Here is a 23072-nt window from a genome sequence, read left to right as displayed (position 1 = left end):
TGCGTTTTGGTTGCTCTGATATGGGCTTTGGACAGTGACAGTTCACCTATATATCTCCAAGTCTAGTCTGAGACGGCTAATGCGCTGGTGGGAAATGGTTGCCATTGATACTGCGTGGTAGATGCTTGGTTTACCGGAGAGTCTTGCGTCGTCTTTGTGCACAGTCTTTATTGGGATGATTTAGTACTGAGGGACCGTACTGGATTTGTACCATGATTGTGGGTTTGCTCAGTATGGTCAAATGCGGAAGGATAAAACCATGGCCTGATGTCTTTTGTATTCGATCTAAGGCGGCTTTGGACTCTGTGACTATCTCTTCTATATGCCAGGAAGGCAAGCACATGCCCGGTAGTGTTCATTCACTACCTTCGTGCCCTTCACCGTGAACAAAGGATGTTCTGCTGGCCTGCGCACCTGTCCAGATACAAAGTTGCCGAGGACCACTACTATATACGACTCCCATGCTTGTTCCTGATGTCCTTCTGCCAGTTTGACTATATCTGATAGCATACAAAGTTTCGGCTCCGCCGTTCGCGGACTCCAACCGGGACTCCCTGTCTATTTACCCCTGACCAAATATATCAGAGTGCTGTGATTCCCTCACAGCAGTGCAAGCTTTGCCAAATCATCACGCAAAACGAGCGTGCTGCGCTCACCTCCATTAGCATCTCGCGATTCAACGCTAGACCTCTAGCGTTGTAGCGAGAGCATCCAAATCTAAAACATAAAGTGCAACCTGGAAATCAGAGTTTCTTGACCGCTTTATCTCTGAATAACTTCAAAAAGCTGTCGCTGGTGGACTGCGGTTGCTAGCAGGGACATCGGCTCGGTGCATAGGATACCCGGCAGGTATCTCCAAGCTCTGTCTAGCCCTCCGTCACGGAGGGGCGCTCAGTCTCTGGTTCCTGATGTGACCTTGGACGTATGAAAAGCTCTCTGACACAAGAATTTCCAAGCTCTGCTAGGGAGTCGCTGGGGTTCGAGTTGCTAATGCAACTTGTTCAAAGCCAATTTCAATGTAGGCTTGTCCTTGATTCCTGGTGCCATCTTGGTCTATGATTGGGTCGGGGGTTGCCTTTGTGCATCTAATGAATCATGAACTGTGATGACAGCTTGATAAATTTTTTGAGTCCGTGGACCATGTTCACACCACCCTTTGTGTTATTCTGTGAGCACTAGCTTGCAGGGTAATTTTCTGAATGACCGCTGACTGTTGATAGACACTTCTCAGGTGCGGCATCAAGTTCGCAATTCTGAGCCCACCTCAAAATGCGCAACAGACCCGTTCGTGTTTTCATCAGTTATAGTCTGCAGCAATGGTTTCGCATACCTTCCTCTTTGGCGCAGAAAGTTCATATAAGTACTCTCGCGGTCTTTTTCATAAGTAATATCCTCCCCTAATGTAAGTGGTGGATAAAATGCTTCTAGCTTAGGCGTTCCAACATTCACAGTAGCAAGAAAATGGCGTGTGCTGGGCCGATGGACTGCTGGAGTTTCTGCGTCAGAGTGGGGAACGTGCTCAGACTCGTCACTCGGCGGATTGTTTAGAACACTCCCAAGACGCATCACCGATACCAAGCTCTCGTGGGTGATCTGGTCCAGACGCTCAGCTTCCACGATTTCAAGGAGACGTAGATCTCTGAGATGCAGTTTCTCCGAGCTTTCATCAGCGGCGAAGATCTCGTTCAGATTGTCCAAAGACCGGCAGTACAGCAGTCTGATAGTCTGTAGCGAGTTCCATAACGAGACAGGGAGATGCAGGCGGTTGGCAGCAACCCGTTTCACAGCTGTTTCGGTACATGAGCAGGCGGAGAGATTCACGAATGACTCACTTTGCGACTTGATGGCAGTTAATAAGTCTGATATCGGTCCTATATAGTGGAAACCGTTAGTGAGAAAGTATTATAGCACATTTTGTACAAAGAGTATCTACCTTTGCATGAATCGAGAGAGACAGTTGTGATATTGGGAAGGCATGTGGAAAGCAATTGGACGGTCTCAGGTCCAAAGATGCAATGCGAGAGTATCAGCGTCGTCACCGATGGGGAGATAAACGTCAGGTCCTCATCTGAAATTCGAAGTTGACCCAGGGAGAGAGTCCTCAAGTGCAGGCGCTTTATTTTTTTAAACCCGCTGACGAAATGCATAAAAGAAGAGGTCAAGACCTCGGCGCCTAATTCCAGACATTCCACTGAAGGCGCCTCGAAGTTTCGTGGTAGGATTGGAAATATGACTTGGTATCCAAAAGGGGCCTTAAACTCGACCTGAAGTGTGCTCAGGTTCTTGCAGAGGGGGATTGCGGCACCGATGGCTGAGGCAACCATATTTGATTCTTCAGCAAGACTGCATTGTAGACTGAGTTCGATATAGCGGGTATATCCCTGAATCGCTTGGTTCTGTTGGAGAAGCTTCGCGAGCCTATACAGCCTCTTGATCTGCGATATACGAAGAGTATCGAATAGTTTTGGTTGGATCTAGTCGATATAGTCAGAAATGGATCCAAACGAGATAAATGCGCATGATGGTACCTACAATCTGGCGAAATTGCTCACTGACAAGCGCTAAAGGGCGGAATCTTGCCTTGTTAAACGCGAAAGGCTGGTACTCGCATACGTAGTCCAGGATTTTCTGCAAGAGTTCATTTGGAAGCGATAATAGATAGCAAGGCTGCTGCTGAACTGTCGAGGCCGAAGCGGCGCTACTGCGTTTCCGCTGTAAAGCACTCAGCGGTACATCAGAATCCGAGTCATCTAATACGATAGTCGTCTTAGCAGCCGATGATCTTGTTGAGGTCCTAATCTCCTCCCCATCGGAATCGGAGGCGCCATAGTCCTTATAGTCCTTATCGTCCTCGTCGTCGCCTGAGGCTGTCTGGGTTGATATGCCGATCCGCCGTACCTTATAAGCGGTCCTCCTTCGCTTCGGCTTTTTCTTTGTTGCCACACGGCTCTTTTGTTTCGGAGGCATGGTGTACTGTACCAGATATCGGCGACTGAGGGTGCATACGAATGTAAATAAGACAACCTGATTCCCAATTTTATTCGAAGCGATGAGGATTTTCAGGGGACCCCGCCGCACACGCGCTTTCGTCATCACACAACTCGAACCCCATTTTTATACCGCCCGGCCTGCTTCGAAATCGTCCTGCAACATGAGCCTCTCTCTGTCCGGACTCTCAAACAAAGACTGGTAGGTGTCCTTCGCGAGGTTTTGACAAGTGCTTCTGCTTATCTTTGCTTCTCAGTAGTTTGCGCAAGACGAGATGTCGGGCGTTCCCGATCTTACGTTCTACCACGACCTGCAGCGTCCCCGCGACGGTCCTGCGGGGAACAAAGGAAGCAAGGCGCATGCTAAACCAACTACCTTAGCCGACCGCACCACAGCGAAAAAGGACGCCAAAGAGAAAAAATCTATCAGAAAGGCACGACCGAAAAGCTCTTCGAAGACTTCTTCGCCCGGATCGCGAGTCAAATCGCCGACAAGAGGCGGATCATCGTCTGATCTCGACGCCAGCAACCAGAGCGCTACGGCAGTCCCGAATCCCGACTATGTGCAGGACAATGCTTCCAGGGCTATTTCTGCTGACAGAACGTCTAACATCATGCCAAATGAGGATATGAAACCCATCGACTGCGTCAAATCTGAAGAAGGCAGACACGGCAATTTCGGTCTGGCTGCAATCAGTCGTTTACTTGTACCAGAGCATTCTAGAGTTGTTCGACAAACCCTTCCTCGAATGTATCCCATGAGCAATACGCTTCAACTTCCGGTTTACAAACGCAGCAGAATCCCAGTACCATCAGACGCGTATGCAAGAGCGTCTCCATCGTCGACAGAAAGAGTATCTGAGCCGTCCTTCGAGCTGTGCTTTCTGCGCCGCCATACTGTCCATTTGCTACAGCAAACGAGCGACAAAGAATCTGAGAAGAAGATCAATAACTTTGATGTTTTCAGAAAGTTACAGCAGGACAGGACGGGATCAAAAGATATGTCAAGTTCGGAAGAAGCGTCAGATGCAGACGTGTCATCAGAGTCAACGATCCAAGCCGACGAGCTCTCCTTTGTCTCTATCCCCAAAGATCGACTTCTTCGACCGCAAGACGATGTATCCGACTCCTACTCAAAAATAATGCTCTCGCCCGAAACGCAAAATGACACTTCAGTCAAAGATGAGCTCGACAGGGACATCGAGCCTGACAACTTGGAATGTTTATTTCCAGGATGCGGGAAGCAGGAGCGTCATTATCTACGCAAATTTGTGCTTTCGGACGAGGCATTCCAGTTTCTGAAAGAAAACAACATTCATGAAGGTTATTTGTATTACCAGGAGCAGTACAGAAACCAGTTCAAGACCCCCGAGGAATTAGCTGCAGAGTCACGAGCAGCTAAAAAATCATCTGTTTCTTATTCCGTTTTGGTTAGCAATTGTCTAGTCCCACGACCTTTGACACTACAGTTAACATCTGTTTCTTTACTTATTTAGGTCCTCCTGTCGTTCTTGGTCCCCGCTCTATCAATGTTTCTTTTATTCTCTGTGTATTATATTGAGATGCGCTATGAAATTCTCTCGGGAAGCATTGCTCATTTTCCAACTGTTTAGCTGATTCATTTGAAAGCAGCTAGCTGATGCGATCGCGAGTGCAGGATAGTGGTTCTGCGTGTATATACTTTTGTTTTTTTCTGAAGTATTTGTTTTGAGATGCTTCCGAGCAGCTAGTTTTTTCACTGGTGACACCGACTGCCAGCGTCTCTGCGGGGGCCGATGAGCTCGTGCGTAGGCGGGTTCAGACCGCTGTTGATCTCCGCTGTTTGAAACGAGAATACGTTACAGCGAGAAGAGTCATTAATCCTCTCTCTCCTCAACTGACACCACCTGGACTCTTCCCCTTCAATAAATCAGTAAAAGAATTCAATTGATTCTATTTATCATCTTCCATTTGCGGATCTAGAACATATAGACTTTTTCCGTGCGGCGCACGTGGATGCGTAAGTGACTCGAGCGTAATTTGCGCTCGTCGCAGATTGCGAGGCCTCCTCAAAACGCCCCCGTCAAGTCAGTAATTAGCCATCATTGTTCGGAGCAGCGTCGGTATTGATTCCAGTCCAGCGACACGACACCAAGCACAGGTTCCTCTTTGCACTCTCGGGCATCGCGTCTCTCGAGATCAGAATCGCTGCGCTGTTGGCCGCCTCTCGTAGTGGCTGCAGCGGGACACCTTGTAGGTTCGACTGAGGACGAGCATCTATATTTGGAGGACTACTCGGTCAGTATCGTGATCGCTGCGTTGCAGAGACGGGCAAGGACTGACTTATGATCTTACAGGGGCTTTACATACTGCCATAGATGAGATGTCAGAGTCCGGCCATTCACATTCCCACTCCCAATCCCATTCCCATTCACACAGCACCCCGGCTCGCGGCCATGGACGACTGCTAGAGCGGACAGAGACGTCGACGAAGATCTCTATTGCCACATCACCGCTACTACGATCATCGTCGACCTTTGGCGGAGGTGAGAAACCAGCCTCGGGGGATGTATCGGCGATAGATATCTCGAGCCTGTCCTCTCTCTTGAGGCAGCCTGTTCTATTTGTGCAAACGCTGCTCGCGCACTCTGATACCCGGAGTATATTCCTTTTTTTGGTGCTCAACTTCACATTCATGTTGATCCAGTTTTTGTACTCGTTGCTTTCACATTCTTTGGGCCTACTATCAGATAGCATTCACATGCTGCTGGACTGCCTGGCTCTCCTGGTTGGCCTCTTGGCAAGTGTAATGTCAAAGTGGCCGCCGTCGGCGAGCTTCCCTTACGGTCTCGGGAAGGTCGAGTCTCTGTCGGGGTTTGTGAATGGAATATTGCTGGTGGGCATTTCTTTGGGAATAGTAGTCGAGGCTCTGGAGCGGATATTTAGACCGGTGGAGATAGAGAGGGTGACGGAGCTGTTGGTAGTCAGTTTTTTGGGATTGGTGGTGAACTTGGTTGGAATAATGGCGTTCAATCATGGACACGCCGGGCACGGTAAGTTCCATCGATACCGCGTCTACGGACTCATTGTTATTTGGTTGCTTGACTCTAACTTGACTTCTTTACGTTGCACAGGGCATAGCCATTCTCATTCGCATTCGCACTCTGCGGCGAACGAGCATGACCACTCGCACTCTGGAGGGCAATCAGACCGGTCTAAGCGATACTCGCTGACAGATCTGAGTGACCCTAATGTCTCTCCACCGCAGACTCCTAGCCACGCAGATGGGGAGCAAGAGGCACATAGCAGTCACAGTGACGACGAGGACTGCCAGAAAAAAGGTGGTCTACAACACAACGAGAATATGCACGGACTTTTTCTCCACATCCTTGCCGATACACTTGGCTCGGTCGGAGTGATTGTGTCGACGTTGCTTACTTCATACTTTGGATGGGCAGGGTTTGATCCGCTTGCCTCGCTCTTCATCGCAGCACTTATCTTTGGATCCGCGATCCCGCTCGTGATGTCTTCCGCGAACTCACTCCTGATCTCGTTGACGCCAGAGCAGGAGTATCATCTCCGGAACGCGCTGAACGATGTCTTGTCGATCCCGGGAGTAGTAGAATACTCCAAGCCGAGATTTTGGCCAGTCGGAGAATCAGCAGCTATGAAGGGCGGCATCCGCGGCGCGATCCACGTGCGGATAACAAACGAAGCGGACCCGGTGGTGGTGCGCCAGAAGGTAGAGGAGCGGATCTGCGGATCAATAGCAGGGGCCTCGAATCTATTTATCCAGGTCGAGCGGGCTTCGGTGGTGAACGGGCTGGCTGCTGCGCCAATGTGAAGAGGCGGAAAGAGAGTTGCACACAGGTGCATTAGTGGATGCATGTGCTTAGAGCTTTGTGTGTTTGATCTCCATAATAGAGCAATCACGTGATGTAATGTGAACAGTTGGATCAGTTCTTAGCGGTAATTTCGCGAAACACGCGAAGAACCTAAAACAGTTGAAAACCTAATCTAAGGGCGGTTCCAGATTGAAGCAGTAGTACATGTACGACACCGTCTCATGCGCCCAGTAATGCAAGACACTTAGCCGACTCTGCTGCTGCAGCCTTGCGTACGCTGGTGAGCATCCGCGTACAACCTCTAGAAAACTCTCGTCTTCTATAGGTCCTTGTTGTTGCCAAGGACTGCGACGTTTTTTTGCGTACGGTGGCTGTGACCCGTGGTAGGAAGCTGATAAACTAAGTAGTAATTAATGAGAATTCGAAACATGCACTGCCATGCAGTCCTTCCATCACTCGTTGCGCTGTCGGCGCTGACAGCGCTATTGTGATTTCCTACAGATCATGCTGCTTCCTGTGTTTCTGACTCGTCTCATTTTTGCTGTGCCGCCTTGTTGCTGTCCTGCTGTCTTGTCTCCTTCCCCGATTCCCCATTCCTTTTCTTTCCTTTCGCCTGTCTTTCGCATAGTAGTCGTCGTGATCGACGGCGCGGATCGTTTCTTTTTAGCTAAGCATGGTTACTCCGGTCCGGAAGCGCAGTGTGTGGGCCGCCATTGCGGTGGGCGTCTCTGTACTGATCCTCTTGTTCACGTTCTTTGCCTACCCAACGATGGTGACTACTCGGTGAGTTGTTCTGGTGATGTTGCTGGCTGCATTGCATGCAATTGGATAATTTTGTTCTAACAAGACCAAGCAGGTTCGGTCTGGGCGACGCCAGCAAAACTCCAGCGACGGCGACGGCCGGCGCCGAAGACCTCGTTGCGGGTAAAAGCTCAGAGGCTTCGGTGACTTTTACAGTAACAGAGACAATTGCGTCCGTTACAGAAAAAGTGACGATGAAAGAAACAGAGACGGTCTTCGTGACTGTGACCGAGGCGGCCATCGTAGAGGATATTGCCGAGACAACATCTTCGCCTGCATCCCCGTCATCTGTGGAAAGTATACCTCCACAATGCGATGATCCATTTCGACGACCTGGATGGATCCATATTCCGGCTGTTGATGGCGAGTTCCCGTACCAGCAATCTGCATAGGTGCCATACTACGACGATCTTCTTGATCGTGCTGTACCGCCTGCCGCACGATATCCAGACTATGATCTCACAGAAGCGCCAGACATGAAATTTAAGCCGGGACCAGTTGATGAGTCGCTGCTGAAGCAAGCGCCGACCGACTGGGTTGGTCATATCAGAGACTATTTGACACTACTTAAGCACCCGGACCAGCACACGCACACAGAAATCCAGGTGGCTGAGAGGAAGGTGCGGTGGTTGCAGAATAAGCGGGTGCTAATGCTCGCAGACTCGGTTGATCGCTACATGGCAGTATATATGTGCAGAGAACTGAATCTGGCAGCGAACGTGAGTATGCTCGGGCTCCATTCGACCGCACAATGCCGAATCCCACAGCTCAACTTCACGATTCTTCACTGGCATATTGCGTCAATGTACACAGCTAGGCCGGACTGGTGGTGGATGAGCCATATGGGCAATATCTCGTTCGAGGCGCGCAACGAGGAACTGTTCATGGCGAATATCTCTGCCGAGCGCGCGACGGACGTGTTTGGGATGAATGGACGCGGACCAGATCTGATTGTGTATCAAAGCATGCTGTGGGATTGGACGTCGATGACAACGAGCTACAATATGGAAATGGGAGGAGGGAAGAGCAGCGGTGAATCTGGGGATCACTCTGGCCATATGGAGCACTCGGGTCACGGAGAATCATCAGCGCCTCAGCCAAAGGCACCTAAAGCACCAGCAAAGGCCTCCTCCGGTCGGCGGAGGCTGTCGGAGAGAGACAGCGAGAGAGGCATACAAGCCAGAGGGACCGGGGAAGCATTTGCAGCGCAGCGGCCGTTCCACTGGAGCGAGCTGGATTTCTATCGTGCGCGCCAGAAGAGATTTATCGAGTACTACAGAGAGATATTTGGAGCAGACACGCCGTTCATGTTCAGAGCAGTTCTGCAGACGCGCAACGCGGCCAGCACGACGGTTCCGCTGGTGCAGCTGGACAAGATGGCCCGGTTTGTCGCGCACGCGATGGACGTCGAGGTGTTTGATTGGGGACACACGATATCCGGGTACACGCAGCCGTTCTACGACGCCTTCCGCGACGAGATCCACCCCAAGCGGGGCGCGCACACGTACATATACGGCAACATGCTGCTTTACTACCTGTTCCGAGCCAGCGGCGGCGCCGAGTTCCGCGGAAAGGTGACCAGATGGCCTGCCACGGCGGGGATGAGCCAGGCAGAGGCGTGGAACGAGTGCCACAGGTACAATATGAAGCTGCACAGTCACTGAGAGCGAAAGAGCATTAGTCAATTATTAGTCACGAATAAACAAAACATGAGTCATAGATTAGTCACGCGGAACAATGCGATTTTATTTCTGCCGGGCACAAGAGTGTGACTAAGCCGGCCACAACAGCCGCAGCCGCGTGCATGTGAAAGTCCCACACGCCCGCAGCCTGGACCGAAACGGGCGGCCTGGAAGCTGCATTCCGGCAGCAGCAGCAGCAGCAGCAGCAGAACAGCAGCAGCAGGCGCGTAGATGCACGCAGACAGCAGCGTAGCCACCGCGGTGGAGGGGCGGCGGTCGTAGAGCTGGCGGCGAGGGCAGCGGGCATCGTGACCCATTTGCACGTGCATTCGGAGTCCGCGTGTGGCCTGTTTGTCCGCGCTCGTTCGTTTTTCCTCCTCCTCCACTGCTCCGTCTTCACCAACTCCTACTCCCATGGGACCTACTCATGGCTCCCTCTCGCATAATCGTAGCCCGCCACGCTACTCGCAGGGACAGCGTCGACACTGCCTGGCGCCAGTCGTCGCCAACTCCCTATGACCCTCCTATCTCCGCAAATGGCGCGCTCGAGGCCGACGCTCTCGGCCGTGCCATCACCGCCGAAGTAGCGGCCGTCCTCGACAGCATTCGCTCGTCGCCTGCGTCCACGCCCGCCGGCCCCTTCTCTGACTCCTCCACCCTCCTCTCGTCCTCGCCGGGCCTGACGGCTGCGTCCTCGGCATCTTCTGTGTCGTCGCCACGTCTTTTACCCTCCCCCGCTTCTTTTCCCTATCCCTCTTCCACCTCATCCTCGCCCGTCCCCCCTACGCGCCCTCTCAATGTCTACATACACACGTCGCCGTTTCTGCGGTGTGCAATGACTGCCAGCCATGTCGCTGACCAGCTCACGTCATCCCTGCCTTCAGTATCAGTCAAGATACGGATAGACTCTTTCCTGGGTGAATGGCTTACACCCGACTACTTTGCCAACTCATGTCCGCCGCCAGATGATGGTCACTCTTCTCTGGCGGCCTCCTCAACATCCTGGCTTCTTTCTCATGGCGCTCAGCCTTATCTTGACCTTGCTTGGCCCTTGGACGCATTCGGTCGTTCGGGCGAGTACGGCGAACGGTGGCGCTCCATGTACGCCCGTTTTTCATCCGGGCTGTCGAACCTCATATCGAGCTACTCTGGTCCCGCAACCGCAGACTCCGTCGTCGTGCTGGTGACACACGGTGCTGGTAGCAACGCTCTTGTTGGCGCCATCTCTGGAAAGCCAATGCTGACAGATTTCGGCCTGGCCAGTCTTTCTGTCGCCGTGCCGCACAAGTGTGGTGTGGAAGTTGACTATTCGTCAAACTATGGCTATGGTGGTGAAAAACGAGACCGAGCAGGCTACGGTGTGCTGCCGCATGATGATATCGGAAAGGCTGTTGACGCAACAAATCAGATGATTGGCAAATGGGATTTAACCCGTATCGCTGACGACGCACACCTGAGCTTGCTCTCTGACGAGACGCAGCCGCGTCGCGACTCCTTTCCAAAGCCTGATCTGTCGGCGCCGAAATTTGAGCTGCGGACATCTCGAGGCTCGAAGTCATACAACTTGGACGAATACGGATTCTACGAGAATTTCGTCTGAGTCATATGCTCTTGCTTACACACAAAAACTGCGCTTGGCGAAACTACTGTTGCCAAAAAGTCGTTCTTTTCTCTGCGAATTTCTCTTCGAAAAAAAAAGGGAGTGTATCGTTTAATATCTGGTTTAATGTTGTTTTTGTTTACTTGAGATTATTTAATCTGGACATGACTTGCTTTGGGTTTCACTATTTACGCGAGCGCTTTAATGGGGTTTGCTTATGGGTTTTGTTTTATCGGGTAGTAAGGGAACATTTGTTGTTGAATCGAGTCTCAGTCAGAATCTCGATCATCCTACTTCATCGTTTTTTGCTATTTTCCATTTGTTCTGGAATCGGGTATGACTAGGGAGAATTGATTTTTCTCCCGCTTGGTGTGATCATTTAAAAAGCGAATGCGTGGGAAAATGACCTCGCATTGGGCATCATTAATGCATAATAAAACGCATTGTATACCTATTTAATCTCTTATTGTAATTGTGCAAATGCGTAGATCTCGTAGATTACACAGTGAACAGAAATACGTCACCAGGCCAACGCTCCGAGATTCCGGCGGCGTGTGCGGCGGGATACTCGGTACTGGGTCAATCGTGATTATTACTCTTTATCATTATCAATCTACTTATCTTCCTCGATCCAGTTCACACCCCAGATCGTGACTTATCGCACACGGATTAGCAGATATATGGACTCAAGGCTCTGAATTGAACAGACACAGCCATCCTGTCGTTCTTGGCTCGGTGTCTGCGATTCCGACCTTTGGCTACCCTTCTACTCTTGTGCCGATTATCCTCGTCCTCTCCATCTCTCGCGGTTTTGCGCATGAACACCCGCTTCTACAACAATCATAGAGACTTATTGAATTACCGAGTCTATATAAAGAAGTGACAATAAATCCGCACAGGCAAAGATGTCGTTCCTGAAGTGGATGACTAGTAGCTCGGTACGCACTAGACTTGGAAATTATCGGAATCGCTGACAGCTCATCTCATATCTCTTCGCCAGCCTGCTTCAAACACCTCCTCAACACCTAACGAGAAGCCAGGGATTTTATCTAGAAGATCAAGCGCAGCTCCTTCTCAGAACTCCCAGATCCCTCGCTCAGAACTCCAGCGCAATGAGAGCGTTCCCAACAGTTATCCTAATCGCGCTCCCGAAGCGCCCTATTTTCCCCGCCAACCCGCCGCTGGCAGTATCAGCAGCCGGACTAGCTCGCCTTCGGCCTCTCAGATCAAGCTAGAGTTTACAAGGTTAGACGGAAGCGACAAGTTGTTTGGAATTGAGAATGTGAGTGTATCAGGTTCAAGCGAGAGTATGAGTATTAGTTGCTAACAAGGTTATACAACTCCTTCTAGTTTGGAAATACATGGTAAGAAGACACTCTGTACTGACGCTACTATAACCTGCTAATATCTATTCTACAGCTACTGCAACTCGATTCTGCAATGCTTATTTTTCAGCAAACCATTTCGAGAGTTTGTACTAAACTACCCGTCGCATTCCTCAGTCATCCGATCTCCACGACGTACAGTCAACGGCAAGACTCCGCACCCGTTCATAGCGATTGCTGAGAAAGAAAAGAACGCGAGCGCACAAAACTTGGCCACCGCAAACGGCGGCGTGACTACACCTAGTTCGGCAAAATCCACGTTTATGGGGTCATATTTCATGTTTGGAATGTCTTCGTCTCCTAGCAGCGCGAACAGCTTCAAAGATAGCCCGGGAAGCAATAGCTCAGGCAATGGCAGTCCGGCTCCTAAACTATCTCGATCGAGCTCGTTACGACTACCTACGGACATGCTGAAAGCATCACGTAAAACGAGTACGATACCTATAGTCAAGGAGGAAGCCGGAAAGCCAGTCTCGTCTTCGCCAAACCCATTTGCGCCGTCGTCTGTTCCAAACGCAGGCTCTGGCGCAAATAGTCTGGCAGAAAACCAACAGAAACAAAACGGAAATGGGGAAGAGGAATTAACCCCGGAGCAGAAGAAGAGACAGGCGATGGTCAACGGACCGATTATCAACATGGACCATTCGTTGGCATCATCGTATGGAATGGAGGAGTCGTTATTTTCTGCGCTGAAAGATCTCTTTGAGGCCGTTGTCGAAAACAAGTCTGGTGGCGGTGTGACTTCACCCGCGAAACTTATCGAAGTATTGAAGAAGAAGAACGAGTTATTCCGGTCGACGATGCACCAGGACGCGCATGAGTTTTTCAATTTTTTACTGAACGAGGTTATTGAAACCATCACAGACTATGACAAGAAGCTCATCCAGGCGAATAAGACGGCGGTGGGAAAGAAGACTATGCAGGATTTGTTTGAGGGGATTCTGTCTAGCGAGACGAAATGCCTGACATGCGAGACCGCTAGCACACGCGATGAGCCGTTTATTGACCTCTCGATTGACATTGAAGAGAATAGATCGGTTTCGGCCTGCTTGCAACAGTTTTCTGCCTCTGAGCTTCTCTGCCAAAACAACAAGTTTCACTGTGACTCTTGTGGTGGCCTACAAGAAGCAGAACGTCGTGTGAAAATCAAGCGAGCACCAAAGATTCTTGCGCTGCATCTGAAGAGATTCAAGTTCACGGAGGACATGCAGCGGAACGTCAAGCTGCTGCATCGGGTCGTTTTCCCGTTCCACGTTAGACTATTCAACAACACTACCGACGAGATGGTCGGCGCTCAGGACGCAGACACACTTTACGAACTGTACGCCGTTATTGTGCACGTTGGCGGTGGGCCATACCACGGACACTACGTTGCGATCGTGAAGACAGACACCGCAGGATGGGTCTTGTTTGACGACGAGATGGTCGAACGAGTTGACGAGAGCTTTGTACATAATTTTTTTGGAGACAAGCCAGGAATGGCTACTGCGTATATTCTGTTTTACCAGGCTATAACAGAGGACGAGTACACGGCGTCGCGCAGTGGCTAAGGATATGTATGCAATGCTTTTCTTTTTGGGTACACAATGGTTGTGGTTTTGAGTCATAGAGGGGTCTATGTTTATAGGACTGTCCGAGGTAGGTAATGTAGGAGTTTGTTAATCAAGCAATGTCTTCAAGTAATTTCTATGAACGCAGTCTATGACGATTGCCATAAAACCGCTGATATTTCTGTAAACGGCAGTCGGTCAGGCAGATAAGCGAGTGCCCCAGATAAGCAACCCTAACCGGACTAGCGGGCGGTCAGCAGCCCTAATAATTTTATGGGGTTTGAGGCGCCCAATTAACGCTGAGAGCAAGCACATCATCCACACTCGGCAGACCCTACGCTTAATCGTCCTCGACCCTGCTTCTCCACTCATCGCTGGACCCTCCCGGACGGAAGACTGAGAATACAACGGCTTCTGCTCACAGTTTTCGCAGGCTGATGGCTCACTAGAGCCTTGACTTTACTTCACCGAGATGTTGCAGGCAGCAACAGTAGCAGGCAAGCCGCCCGCCCCTGTCAACAGTGATAGCGGCGGCAAGTCTACCCAACAACGCACGCTCTTCAGAACCCCGTCCTCCTCCTCTCCGGCGTTCTTGGACTCGCCGTACTCTATCTTTCAGGACGTCGTGCGGTCAAACGAGCTAATGGACGACTCTTCTTCCTCTGTCTCGTCAAAACGGAGCCCGTCTGGCGATCTCAGTCTTGTTGGCGACCAGGGCAACAGCATCCTCTCACCCAGCTCCAGCGCCCTCCTCACCGCCTCCGACTCCGTGCTCGAGGCGTCAATTGCCAAGTTTGGCGCCGTCAACTTTGTCAGACAGCTCGCGTCCGACATCGCAGAGCGTGACAAGACAATCTGGAAGCTGAGCAGGGAGGTCGAAGACAAAGTCCGCGTGCTTTCTGCAATGCTACGCGCCCGCTCCAACTCTGCCATAGGCATACAAACCGACATAGATTGTCGACTGCGGGATATCGACCTGGCCATTGAGCGAGAATTTGCTTCCCTGAGTGGTACCAGCCTGGAACGGACAAAGAAAGAAGACGAGGCTAATGAACCAAAGGAGCCGGAGAGCAACAAGAACGTCTCGAATTTGTCAAAGAGCTTATCACACCAGTCCTCCACTTCGAAAATATCAAACAGCTCACATACTACACCTACTATTCTTTCGCCTGCGAAAACAGAGGAGGTAGACCCGCATCAACAAGAGGAGAAACCTGTTGTCGATCATTCTCCAGCCGAACCACTTCCCGAACCGATAGAGTCTCCGCCCGCCGCCCCCAAAGTTGTCGAACAACGCCCGGCTCCGGTACAAGCTCAGGAAGTACGCAAGATGAAGTCGACTTTTCGACTTCCGTTTTTTTGGAAGGGATACGACCGCGCCTCTGACGACGAACGGGACTCAACAGCGCCGATCACCAAAAGTGTCTCCCACGACCCTTCCGCCTCTTCATCCACCTCAACGCTCAAGGTCTCGTCCAATGGCGTTCAGTCATCCTCAGCGTCGACTCGGTCTGGTATATTGCCAACCAGTCAGAAGACTAAAGGCTTTTCCACTCCTCTTTTCCCCGAAGAGAGCTCGCTACCCCCGTTAATCACGACCGACACATCTTCCAATGTTCGCAACAATGTAAATAGTTACTTGAAAGATGTCACTGAGGTTTCGATAAAGCACAGCTCTCGCAGGAAGCAGCACGTTATCGCTCCCGAGCGTGAGATTGCTATTCGCACTGGTCTGGACTCTGACAACAGCGACGACGAGGACCTAGTTCTTGTCAATGAAAAGGGAGAAGAGGAGAGACGGTCGTCGAGCTCAGACGAACTGACCGGATCCAGCGGTTCGTTCAAAAGCACAACACAGTCACCTCCATATGAAGACGAGTCGCCAAGAAACGAGATCTCGAGCTCCTTGTTTTCTGCAGCGTTCAAGCGGAAGAAAGCGAAAAACAACGCGGGCACTGCGTCTTCGTCTTCACCCGCTGCCACAAAGCCGTCAGCCTTACAGACAAAAATGGCGAACGGTATTAGGGAGCGTGTGAACTTGAAGTCTACTACGTATGAGTACGACTACGACGATGAGAAGCCTCAATCTCAACCACGAAAGTCGCGTTTTGATACCAGTTCTTTCCCTATTTATTTCCGCAGTAATAGCAGCAAGCAGACTCGTCCACGATCACGTTCTCGGGGATCCGTTAGGTCTCGCACCAGTCAAAAGAATTCTTCGGAATGGCAGCCTAGTGACCCGTCCTCACCTTCAGATGGATTGATGGCTTCGAGCCTTGTCGGTGCGTCGTCGTCAAACGCCATGAGTTCTAGTAATGATGTTTCTAGTGGAAGTGGTGATAGGGGACCCGTCGAGCTGGAGAACATCGTGCCGCAAAGCATCCAGCCTCCCACGCTTCTCCAGAGTTGGGGCGACCACTACCGATCGGAAGATACATTCTTACTCACTGACCGGTTTGGGTTCATTTACGATCGGCAACACCGTCCAGTCCTGCCTCCGAACGATGTCCACTCGACTCACGCCGGTTACCGCTTTCTAGAGAATATCGATGGAGGATTCGAGTTTTTCTTTGACAGAGACGATCCTCCAATCAGCGGCATAGATCGTCCTGAGCAAGCGCATTTACCGACCGAAAAGGCCTCGGCGTCCGATGCTCTCGTGCGGCCAGTGATAGGAGCTGGCGCCCCGGAGGATGATTCGCTCGAGTCCGTCAAAACTCTGCTGTCCCAGTTGACAGATTTGCACGACTCGCTCCAGCGTGTGCAAAAAACAAGATGGGACGACTTCTTGCGCAAGATAAATGAAACTGCTGCCGAATCATCTTCCCCAATGTCCATGGAGACCGGAGAGCTGTTTGGGTTCCACGGAAGAGTCCTGCTTTCTAATAAAATTCTGAACGGGCGTGCGCGCTACAAGGAATTCAAGGCACTGGTGCTTGGTGGTATTCCAGTCGTTTACCGTTCCAAGCTCTGGTCCGAATGCGGAGGCGCGGACAGCGTGAAGGTTCCGGGAGTTTACGAAGAACTAGTCAATCTTGAACTCCATCGCAATAAGGAAACAGAAGATGAAGCTCTGGCGCAGATCGATCTGGATCTGTACCGGACTATGCCGTCGAATGTCTTCTTTGGCGGGAAAGGACCAGGTGTTCCGAAACTGAAGAGAGTCTTGCTGGCGTTTAGTCGACGGAATCCTGATATTGGATACTGCCAAGGAAGTGAGTTCTTCTTAGATGATTGGATTACTAAACAAAGAAGACGCGCTAACGCTGAATAGTGAATATGATTGCCGGTACTCTTCTGCTGACGCATGCAACGGAGGAGGACGCATTTTGGTCGTTCGTTTCCGTCATCGAGAAGATCTTACCTGCTGGCTATTATTCCCCGCCTCTTCTCACGTCTCGGGCAGACCAGCGTGTGCTAAAGCAGTATCTGAGAGAGCTCCAGCCCAAGCTCTGGGATCATCTTGTGGAAGGCTTGGGTGTCGACATTGAAGCCATCACTTTCAACTGGTTCCTGTCTTGTTTCACCGACTGTCTTCCTGCTGAAGTTCTGTTCAGAGTGTGGGACGTCTTCATGTGCGTTGAAGGAGAGGTCTATCTCTTTAGAATCGCTTTGTCATTGTTCAGAATTTTCGGAAAACAACTCATCGGTTTGAAATCAGCTGCTGAGGTCTATTCCTTTATGAAAGACATGTCGTCTCATCCGATAAGCATCGAGGGTCTTATCAGACTCGCAGACTCTTTCCGCACTCAAGTTCGAATGGAAGATGTCGCCCGGAGACGGAAGGCAGTCATCAATCGGATGGAGAGCGAGATGAGGTTCTGAGTGCACTCACCGTCTGATTTACGCATCTATCTTTCTCATATCTTCGCTTTCTTGTTTTTCTACTTTTTATTTAATATTTGGGTAATTCATGTCGAGTACAGAGCTGGTAAGGAGTAATTGTCTATAATATGTTTTCTTTATTTTGTCAAATAAGTTATTTTGGAGGTGGGGGGTTATCTGATATCGCGGTGGTAGATCATTAGAAGGATACTGGATATCAACGAATGAAGGAGCAAAGAGTGGGTGGATGTGATTATGTTTTATGTAGCAATCAGGCGTTTTGATTTTTGTCTGGCATTAAAATATATTCAGAATTTAATAGTTATATATCTGAAGCTGTCTCCAACAAGTCACAGTACAGCATCTCTTGACATTCAAAACACGAAACCACAAATAACGCCGTAATTCATCAACAAAAGTACAAGACAGTACCGTCTATCTCAAAGGTGGTCCACCAGGATCGCGACTAGCTTTCACAGCAGCCTCAACCTCATTAACCGCCTTCAACGTCCTCAGCTTCGGAAAACCCGACAAATGCCGCGTCATTTCCGCATAAGTCTTTGCCGCGCGCACGTTCAGCCTAGACGCCTCCGCGGCGTCAGCAGCGTTCATCTGAGGCCTTGCTTGTTGATACTGCTGGTGCTGGCCATACGATGGCGTGGCTGACCGCGATCTTTCTCCACCGGGAGCAGGAGAGCTGACTCTGCTGTTTGCTACAAGCTTTGCCGCCTGCTGCTGTACCCCGCTCAGTTGTCGCACGAGGTACATGAACCAGGTGAACGCTCGGAGCAAGTTTGCGGTTGCGTGAAGTTTCGTGAGCACCCTGTAAATCGGCAGCGCGGTATGATACGGCGTCAGGACCTCGTGATCCAGACGCGAAAATGACTGCGTGACTGATCCGAGTGAGGTCTTTGCCGTCGTAAGGACTGAGTCGACGACGTTCAGTTTCTGGGCGTGTGATATTAAGGATGAGTGGTTCTCGACCGCCTATCGAAAGTGATTGAGTTAGCCTCGCTCCTATAAATTCGCTAAACATAACCCGTAAAGCATCTGATAAACACAAACCTCTTTATGTAACAGCTTCTCAACCTCCTCAAGATCAAATTGTACCCGCTGCTGCGCAGCATTCAAGTCAACGTGCGGATCCGAGGCGGTATTCGTCGCCAGCACGAGCTGGTTGCAGAACACGGTAGCGTTGAAGTCCGGAGATGTGAAGAGCTCGTAGTCAATGTACTCGTCATCCACGGCTTCCTTTTCGCCTGAGTTATCGACTGTATCGTAGTCTAGAGCCATTGCTGCTCGATTAGCGTTCTTTCGCGATCAGCGGGCTGCTTGGTGATTATCAAAGAGTTGATCGAGGAGTAGAAACGCAGACGCACACGCAGCCGAGCCGCAGCACCTCGCGCTCCTTCCATCTCTTTTGATAATCACCGGGTCTGGATATTCAGTCTCTCTCAATCTACGATTCAACTATGAATATCTTATAGCGAAGTTTATCAGATATTGATTGGTATTACAAAGTTTTGAAAATAAAATTACAACTGGCACGAAGCCAAACATAGTCACCAGCAAAGAAACAACTGCCCCCTCCCAAATCAACAAGCGACCAAACTCAACCGAGCAAAACAAGAAACCAATTTTCTCATGTTTACTATCACGCGTTGGAAGACACAACCTTGAAGCCCTCCTGAACCACTTTCTGGATCTCCTCGCTCTTGTGCGGAAGTAATGAGAGCGTAAATGTGACATCGTTCCACTGTCTGTCTGTCTCGCATCTAGGGAGTCTTGCAGCCAGCTTCTCAGCCAACTGTTTAGCGTGTCTCTCCTTCTCAATGAACGAAGTGAGAAACTTGATAATTCGTCTGAAACTGTTCTCGTCCAGATCCTGGTCTGCAGTGAGCGTACTGAAGATGTCTGTAAAAGAGTTGTAGATAGCGTTATCCTTTCTCGCAAGCTCGCCGAAGAACATCTTCGCGAGGTCTGCAATACTCTTCTCTCCGTCTTCGAGGCATTTTGCCATCTCGCCCAACTGGCCCTTGACTTTAACCTGACCAGCAAGAATCAAGAACGTCAGGGTCATCAAGCAAGTCCGCTGAACAGCTGAATCAGGATCATGCAATCTCCGATATAGGAAATCAGTGTTCTCATCAATGATATGATTAAAGCATACAGCCATATCGCCGAGGGCAATGACTATGTTGCTGCGAGTCACCGGGTCCTTTGATCTCTCCAGAATAGTCAAGAGGAGCGGCAAATGAGATTCACAGTACGCGGCAGAAACGCACATAAACTTGGCCATACATAGAGTAGACATAATCTGAAGCTGAGGGTCGTTGTACTTGAGATTGTCAGAGCAGATCTCAGTGACCATAGCGCCAAACCGTGTCAACAAGGCTCTGTTGTCGTAAAGTAGCTCCCGCTCTCTGATCTGACCCATCGCATCACTGAAATCATCCTCCGAGGTACCTGTAATCAAGTCCAACTCGTCCTTTGATGTGCTGGGAGATTGGTTATCTGTTGAGAATACAAGAAAGTTAGCACACACATGGCATACTTTAGAATTCCTTATTAACTCACCTTTCTCTGAAGCAATCTTCCTTCGTTTGAATTCATTCTCAATCATTTCCATTTGCACAAGTTGACGAACTGTAGAATTAATATTGTCAGTTCCTGCAGGTATAGCCTAAGAGAAGGATAAACAACTTACTAGCAACATGCCCAACTATGAATAGCAGCTGCGACAGAGCACACGTTGTGGACATAGGCTTCGAGGACTCGGATACCTCGTTTCCAAACACAGCTCTTGTCTTCTGTTTTATGACATTTCCACACAGCAAGTCTGGCTTCTTGGCCAAGCTGAATACAGCATTAATGGCTTGCTCAGCAAGTGGATACCACTCCTTGTTCTCTGAGTAAGCTTCTATTATGGAACAGAGCCTCTGGAAGATAGCATGATCCTCTGGTAGCTTTTGAGTCGCGGAAGCCATTCTCTGAAGCGCAACACAGGTGTATCGGGCAAGAACTAAATCTTGCTTACCGTATGTTCCCAGACCGACATGGTAAAGAGTCTCGAGCTCGCGCACAACGATACCACTATCGAAAGCAGCGAGCATGCCTAGGATAATAATGGCGCCGCGTCTCTGCGACTTGGAAATATCTCGCTGCTGCACGCCGTATACTTGCCACAGCTTTTGAATGACGAGCTGCGGCATCTGGTTGTTCTTCATCATTGTAATCAAAAGTCGTTCCAGTGAAGTAAGCTCAGCAGCAGTCGCTCCGTACGTCAAACTGATCAGGTTACGAGCGATGAATGTGCAGGTGTCGCCCTCTGAGAACTCCTCGGGGGCGGTAAAGAACAATGATCGATAACATTCAATCAAATGGTTCTGAACACCCTTTCCTTCGTCGTTGTTCGCATTCGTCCAGATCAGATGCAACATTTTCCGAATTCCGTCCTTTGCTGGCTGCAGCTTATATGCATCAGCAACAACGAAGAAATCCATAGCCTCGATAACTTCGCTCTTGTTCTTGGCAGACAGTAGCGAACAGATACTCTCACTAGCTTTATGCAGACTCTGTATGTAGGTAAGAGCTTCGGTATAGTACTGCTTGGTGAGCTTCAGCTTGTTGATTAGCTCCATAGTTTCATATTGCTCCCGAATGACAGTATCATTGCCAGCATTCTCGTCACCATTTTCGGAAAGGTTGTCTAAAAGATTTTCATCAATGCGAGAAAGGTCACCGGGATTATGTTCCACTGCGTCCTCTTCAAGAGGTGGCTGTGCGACTTTGATCTCTGCATTCACCTTGTCCAAGCGCTCTTGCCACTCCTTGATATCAAGCTGACCTCCATGCATAACACTGAATGGATGAGTTGACAGCATACGCGAGATCAGCTTGATAGCGTTACGACGAACATGGCTGGACTTGTCGTTCAGGCTCTGGATTGAAAAATCAGCAACCCGCTGTCTGCGGGGCAAGAACTTAATCTCAAGACTACACATGATGAAAAGCGTGGTTAGTAAAAGCAACAATATCATAATTAGAAGCAAGATAACCTACTCGCATAGTTTGCTGAAGACCTGCAACACCTTGGATCTGCAGTATGGGTTCACATCTAAGAATCTTTCCTCTAGGACATCAAAGAAGGTATTCATCTGAGCTTTGTGTGTCTCGGAGTCGTCCTCGAGATTAGAAAGATCGACAATTAGATTGCCGCACACTTCGATGATTGCACATCGCAATGTGTAAGACTAAGCTGGTTAGCTTTATGACTGACATCTATAGTTTGCACCGAAAAAACGCTCTTACCTCAGAATCCAAGTATTTGACCAACAGGGTCATCTTTTGGTTCACCACTCGAGGAAGAGTCTCTGAAAGTCTCACGAGGAATAGGGAAACAGACTTGGGGCCCTTCGTGTCATTGTTGGAAAACTCTCTGCTGCTGAGGTCGCGAAGAATCTCATCAGCTAGCTGTGTATGATCGTACTGCTCCGAGAGAATTTGAAGAAACTCTGCAATGGTTTCAGAAAGATGGTCATAATAGAGCAAGTTCTGTACCAGCGATGTTTGGGCGGCTGATGATATATGTTAGCACAGGCAGTATGAGTAACGGAGCATGTAATGACCTACCAAATCCATGACCATGGAACTTGATTGCCATGCACAGCGTTTTGAATACGTGCATACGGATAGGAACATTCTTGACGTTCTGTTCGTTCTCGAGAATCAAGTAAGCCGATCTCGTGAAGAGACTAATGAACAGGTCTCGCTCAGAAGTAGTCACAAAAAGCTTAGACAGTTTGATTTTCTCCACTTTGCAGATAGCATCAAACGCACTCTGGAAATATTCAACAGCAAAGCTTGAGTCGACGGAATTTGTACCATGTGTCTTGTTCTTTGATTTTGCTTTCGAAGTTCCTTGCTGAGCTTGCTCGAATGCGGTCTCGATTACTGCAATAGTCCACTGGATAAGAAAGCCGTAGATTTCAAGCAACTGCTTCTGCTGAGGGAAGCTTTCCAGCTCGTCGCTGTTGACGAGTTGATTGGCGGTGTCTGCCTGCGCTGAAAGTCCCGAGATGATCAGATCAGCCAACTTTGCCTTGCACTTGATCGATATCGAAGAGAAATTTCTAGTATGGATTAGATATATGATTGCAAGAGTCAAGAACAATAATGCCAGCTTACAGTAAAATGCATTCCAAGGTCTCGAAATAGTTACTCTGCGCGATGGCGGCAGAGTCCATCGCGAGAGCTTCGATAACGATGTCAAGGGCATCTTCCAAGTCATCTGCGACATAATCGGGCGAGATGAGCGAACTTGGCTCTGACAAGTAACTTGTCACGTACTCTGACAGATCAAAGTCGGCCATTGTTGTAGATGATGAACAGAAGGCGGTGAAGTGTCTCGACGGGAGA

The 23072-nt window shown here is 49.7% G+C and overlaps 9 protein-coding genes across 9 annotated transcripts; 6 read left to right on the top strand and 3 right to left on the bottom strand.

Annotated features, from left to right (window-relative positions):
• Positions 1-791: 791 nt before the first annotated feature.
• Positions 792-3319, bottom strand: BZA70DRAFT_25593 (uncharacterized protein). The gene is made up of 3 exons (XM_064910795.1): positions 2533-3319; positions 1934-2474; positions 792-1871 (listed from the first exon to the last, which is right to left on the bottom strand). Exons 1-3 carry the CDS (start codon positions 3091-3093, stop codon positions 1240-1242), a joined length of 1734 nt encoding a protein of 577 aa, XP_064770822.1. The 5' UTR covers positions 3094-3319; the 3' UTR covers positions 792-1239.
• On the top strand, positions 3029-4914 carry BZA70DRAFT_25406 (uncharacterized protein). The gene has a single exon (XM_064910749.1). The coding sequence runs from the start codon at positions 3263-3265 to the stop codon at positions 4481-4483; it is 1221 nt and encodes a 406-aa protein (XP_064770821.1). The 5' UTR covers positions 3029-3262; the 3' UTR covers positions 4484-4914.
• A 1-nt stretch (position 4915) lies between these two features.
• On the top strand, positions 4916-7007 carry BZA70DRAFT_25442 (cation efflux family-domain-containing protein). The gene is made up of 3 exons (XM_064910760.1): positions 4916-5264; positions 5324-6019; positions 6101-7007. The coding sequence occupies exons 2-3, from the start codon at positions 5350-5352 to the stop codon at positions 6808-6810; spliced, it is 1380 nt and encodes a 459-aa protein (XP_064770820.1). The 5' UTR covers positions 4916-5264; positions 5324-5349; the 3' UTR covers positions 6811-7007.
• Positions 7008-7484: 477 nt separating this feature from the next.
• BZA70DRAFT_265130 (uncharacterized protein) lies at positions 7485-9276 on the top strand (the record flags this gene model as incomplete). The annotated part of the gene is made up of 3 exons (XM_064910945.1): positions 7485-7594; positions 7668-7909; positions 8063-9276. 3 exons carry the CDS (start codon positions 7485-7487, stop codon positions 9274-9276), a joined length of 1566 nt encoding a protein of 521 aa, XP_064770819.1.
• A 409-nt stretch (positions 9277-9685) lies between these two features.
• Positions 9686-11348, top strand: BZA70DRAFT_272201 (histidine phosphatase superfamily). The gene has a single exon (XM_064911612.1). It carries the CDS (start codon positions 9722-9724, stop codon positions 10892-10894), a length of 1173 nt encoding a protein of 390 aa, XP_064770818.1. The 5' UTR covers positions 9686-9721; the 3' UTR covers positions 10895-11348.
• Positions 11349-11428: 80 nt separating this feature from the next.
• BZA70DRAFT_272200 (putative ubiquitin carboxyl-terminal hydrolase) lies at positions 11429-13962 on the top strand. The gene is made up of 4 exons (XM_064911611.1): positions 11429-11832; positions 11895-12176; positions 12245-12258; positions 12314-13962. The coding sequence occupies exons 1-4, from the start codon at positions 11800-11802 to the stop codon at positions 13827-13829; spliced, it is 1845 nt and encodes a 614-aa protein (XP_064770817.1). The 5' UTR covers positions 11429-11799; the 3' UTR covers positions 13830-13962.
• Positions 13963-14162: 200 nt separating this feature from the next.
• BZA70DRAFT_25308 (rab-GTPase-TBC domain-containing protein) lies at positions 14163-17953 on the top strand. Its single transcript, XM_064910733.1, has 2 exons — positions 14163-17044; positions 17104-17953. Exons 1-2 carry the CDS (start codon positions 14302-14304, stop codon positions 17652-17654), a joined length of 3294 nt encoding a protein of 1097 aa, XP_064770816.1. The 5' UTR covers positions 14163-14301; the 3' UTR covers positions 17655-17953.
• Positions 17597-19127, bottom strand: BZA70DRAFT_25305 (Golgi transport complex subunit 5-domain-containing protein). Its single transcript, XM_064910732.1, has 2 exons — positions 18720-19127; positions 17597-18641 (listed from the first exon to the last, which is right to left on the bottom strand). The coding sequence occupies exons 1-2, from the start codon at positions 18945-18947 to the stop codon at positions 18090-18092; spliced, it is 780 nt and encodes a 259-aa protein (XP_064770815.1). The 5' UTR covers positions 18948-19127; the 3' UTR covers positions 17597-18089.
• A 181-nt stretch (positions 19128-19308) lies between these two features.
• BZA70DRAFT_233814 (condensin complex subunit 1) lies at positions 19309-23026 on the bottom strand (the record flags this gene model as incomplete). The annotated part of the gene is made up of 6 exons (XM_064910276.1): positions 19309-20300; positions 20362-21650; positions 21717-21907; positions 21966-22231; positions 22287-22786; positions 22842-23026. The coding sequence occupies 6 exons, from the start codon at positions 23024-23026 to the stop codon at positions 19309-19311; spliced, it is 3423 nt and encodes a 1140-aa protein (XP_064770814.1).
• Positions 23027-23072: the final 46 nt, after the last annotated feature.

The sequence above is a fragment of the Myxozyma melibiosi genome, assembly GCF_037950935.1.
Source record: "Myxozyma melibiosi strain Phaff 52-87 chromosome Unknown BZA70scaffold_1, whole genome shotgun sequence".
Classification (NCBI taxonomy): domain Eukaryota; kingdom Fungi; phylum Ascomycota; class Lipomycetes; order Lipomycetales; family Lipomycetaceae; genus Myxozyma; species Myxozyma melibiosi.
The sequence above is the reverse complement of the archived record's forward strand: the minus strand, read 5'-3'. Positions and strand labels throughout refer to the sequence as shown.

What these genes read in the sequence shown, in the direction of transcription:
- BZA70DRAFT_25308 (XM_064910733.1), top strand. Translation starts at nt 14,302, where the DNA reads ATGTTGCAGGCAGCAACAGTAGCAGGCAAGCCGCCCGCCCCTGTCAAC. An exon ending in TATTGGATACTGCCAAGGAA is followed by an intron (nt 17,045 to 17,103) that starts GTGAGTTCTTCT and finishes AACGCTGAATAG; the next exon opens with TGAATATGATTGCCGGTACT.
- BZA70DRAFT_25406 (XM_064910749.1), top strand. Translation starts at nt 3,263, where the DNA reads ATGTCGGGCGTTCCCGATCTTACGTTCTACCACGACCTGCAGCGTCCC.
- BZA70DRAFT_272201 (XM_064911612.1), top strand. Translation starts at nt 9,722, where the DNA reads ATGGCTCCCTCTCGCATAATCGTAGCCCGCCACGCTACTCGCAGGGAC.
- BZA70DRAFT_25593 (XM_064910795.1), bottom strand. Translation starts at nt 3,093, where the DNA reads ATGACGAAAGCGCGTGTGCGGCGGGGTCCCCTGAAAATCCTCATCGCT. An exon ending in GTGAGCAATTTCGCCAGATT is followed by an intron (nt 2,475 to 2,532) that starts GTAGGTACCATC and finishes TATATCGACTAG; the next exon opens with ATCCAACCAAAACTATTCGA. An exon ending in CTCTCTCGATTCATGCAAAG is followed by an intron (nt 1,872 to 1,933) that starts GTAGATACTCTT and finishes TCCACTATATAG; the next exon opens with GACCGATATCAGACTTATTA.
- BZA70DRAFT_272200 (XM_064911611.1), top strand. Translation starts at nt 11,800, where the DNA reads ATGTCGTTCCTGAAGTGGATGACTAGTAGCTCG. An exon ending in AGTGGATGACTAGTAGCTCG is followed by an intron (nt 11,833 to 11,894) that starts GTACGCACTAGA and finishes TCTCTTCGCCAG; the next exon opens with CCTGCTTCAAACACCTCCTC.
- BZA70DRAFT_25305 (XM_064910732.1), bottom strand. Translation starts at nt 18,947, where the DNA reads ATGGCTCTAGACTACGATACAGTCGATAACTCAGGCGAAAAGGAAGCC. An exon ending in AGAAGCTGTTACATAAAGAG is followed by an intron (nt 18,642 to 18,719) that starts GTTTGTGTTTAT and finishes CACTTTCGATAG; the next exon opens with GCGGTCGAGAACCACTCATC.
- BZA70DRAFT_25442 (XM_064910760.1), top strand. Translation starts at nt 5,350, where the DNA reads ATGTCAGAGTCCGGCCATTCACATTCCCACTCCCAATCCCATTCCCAT. An exon ending in TCATGGACACGCCGGGCACG is followed by an intron (nt 6,020 to 6,100) that starts GTAAGTTCCATC and finishes TACGTTGCACAG; the next exon opens with GGCATAGCCATTCTCATTCG.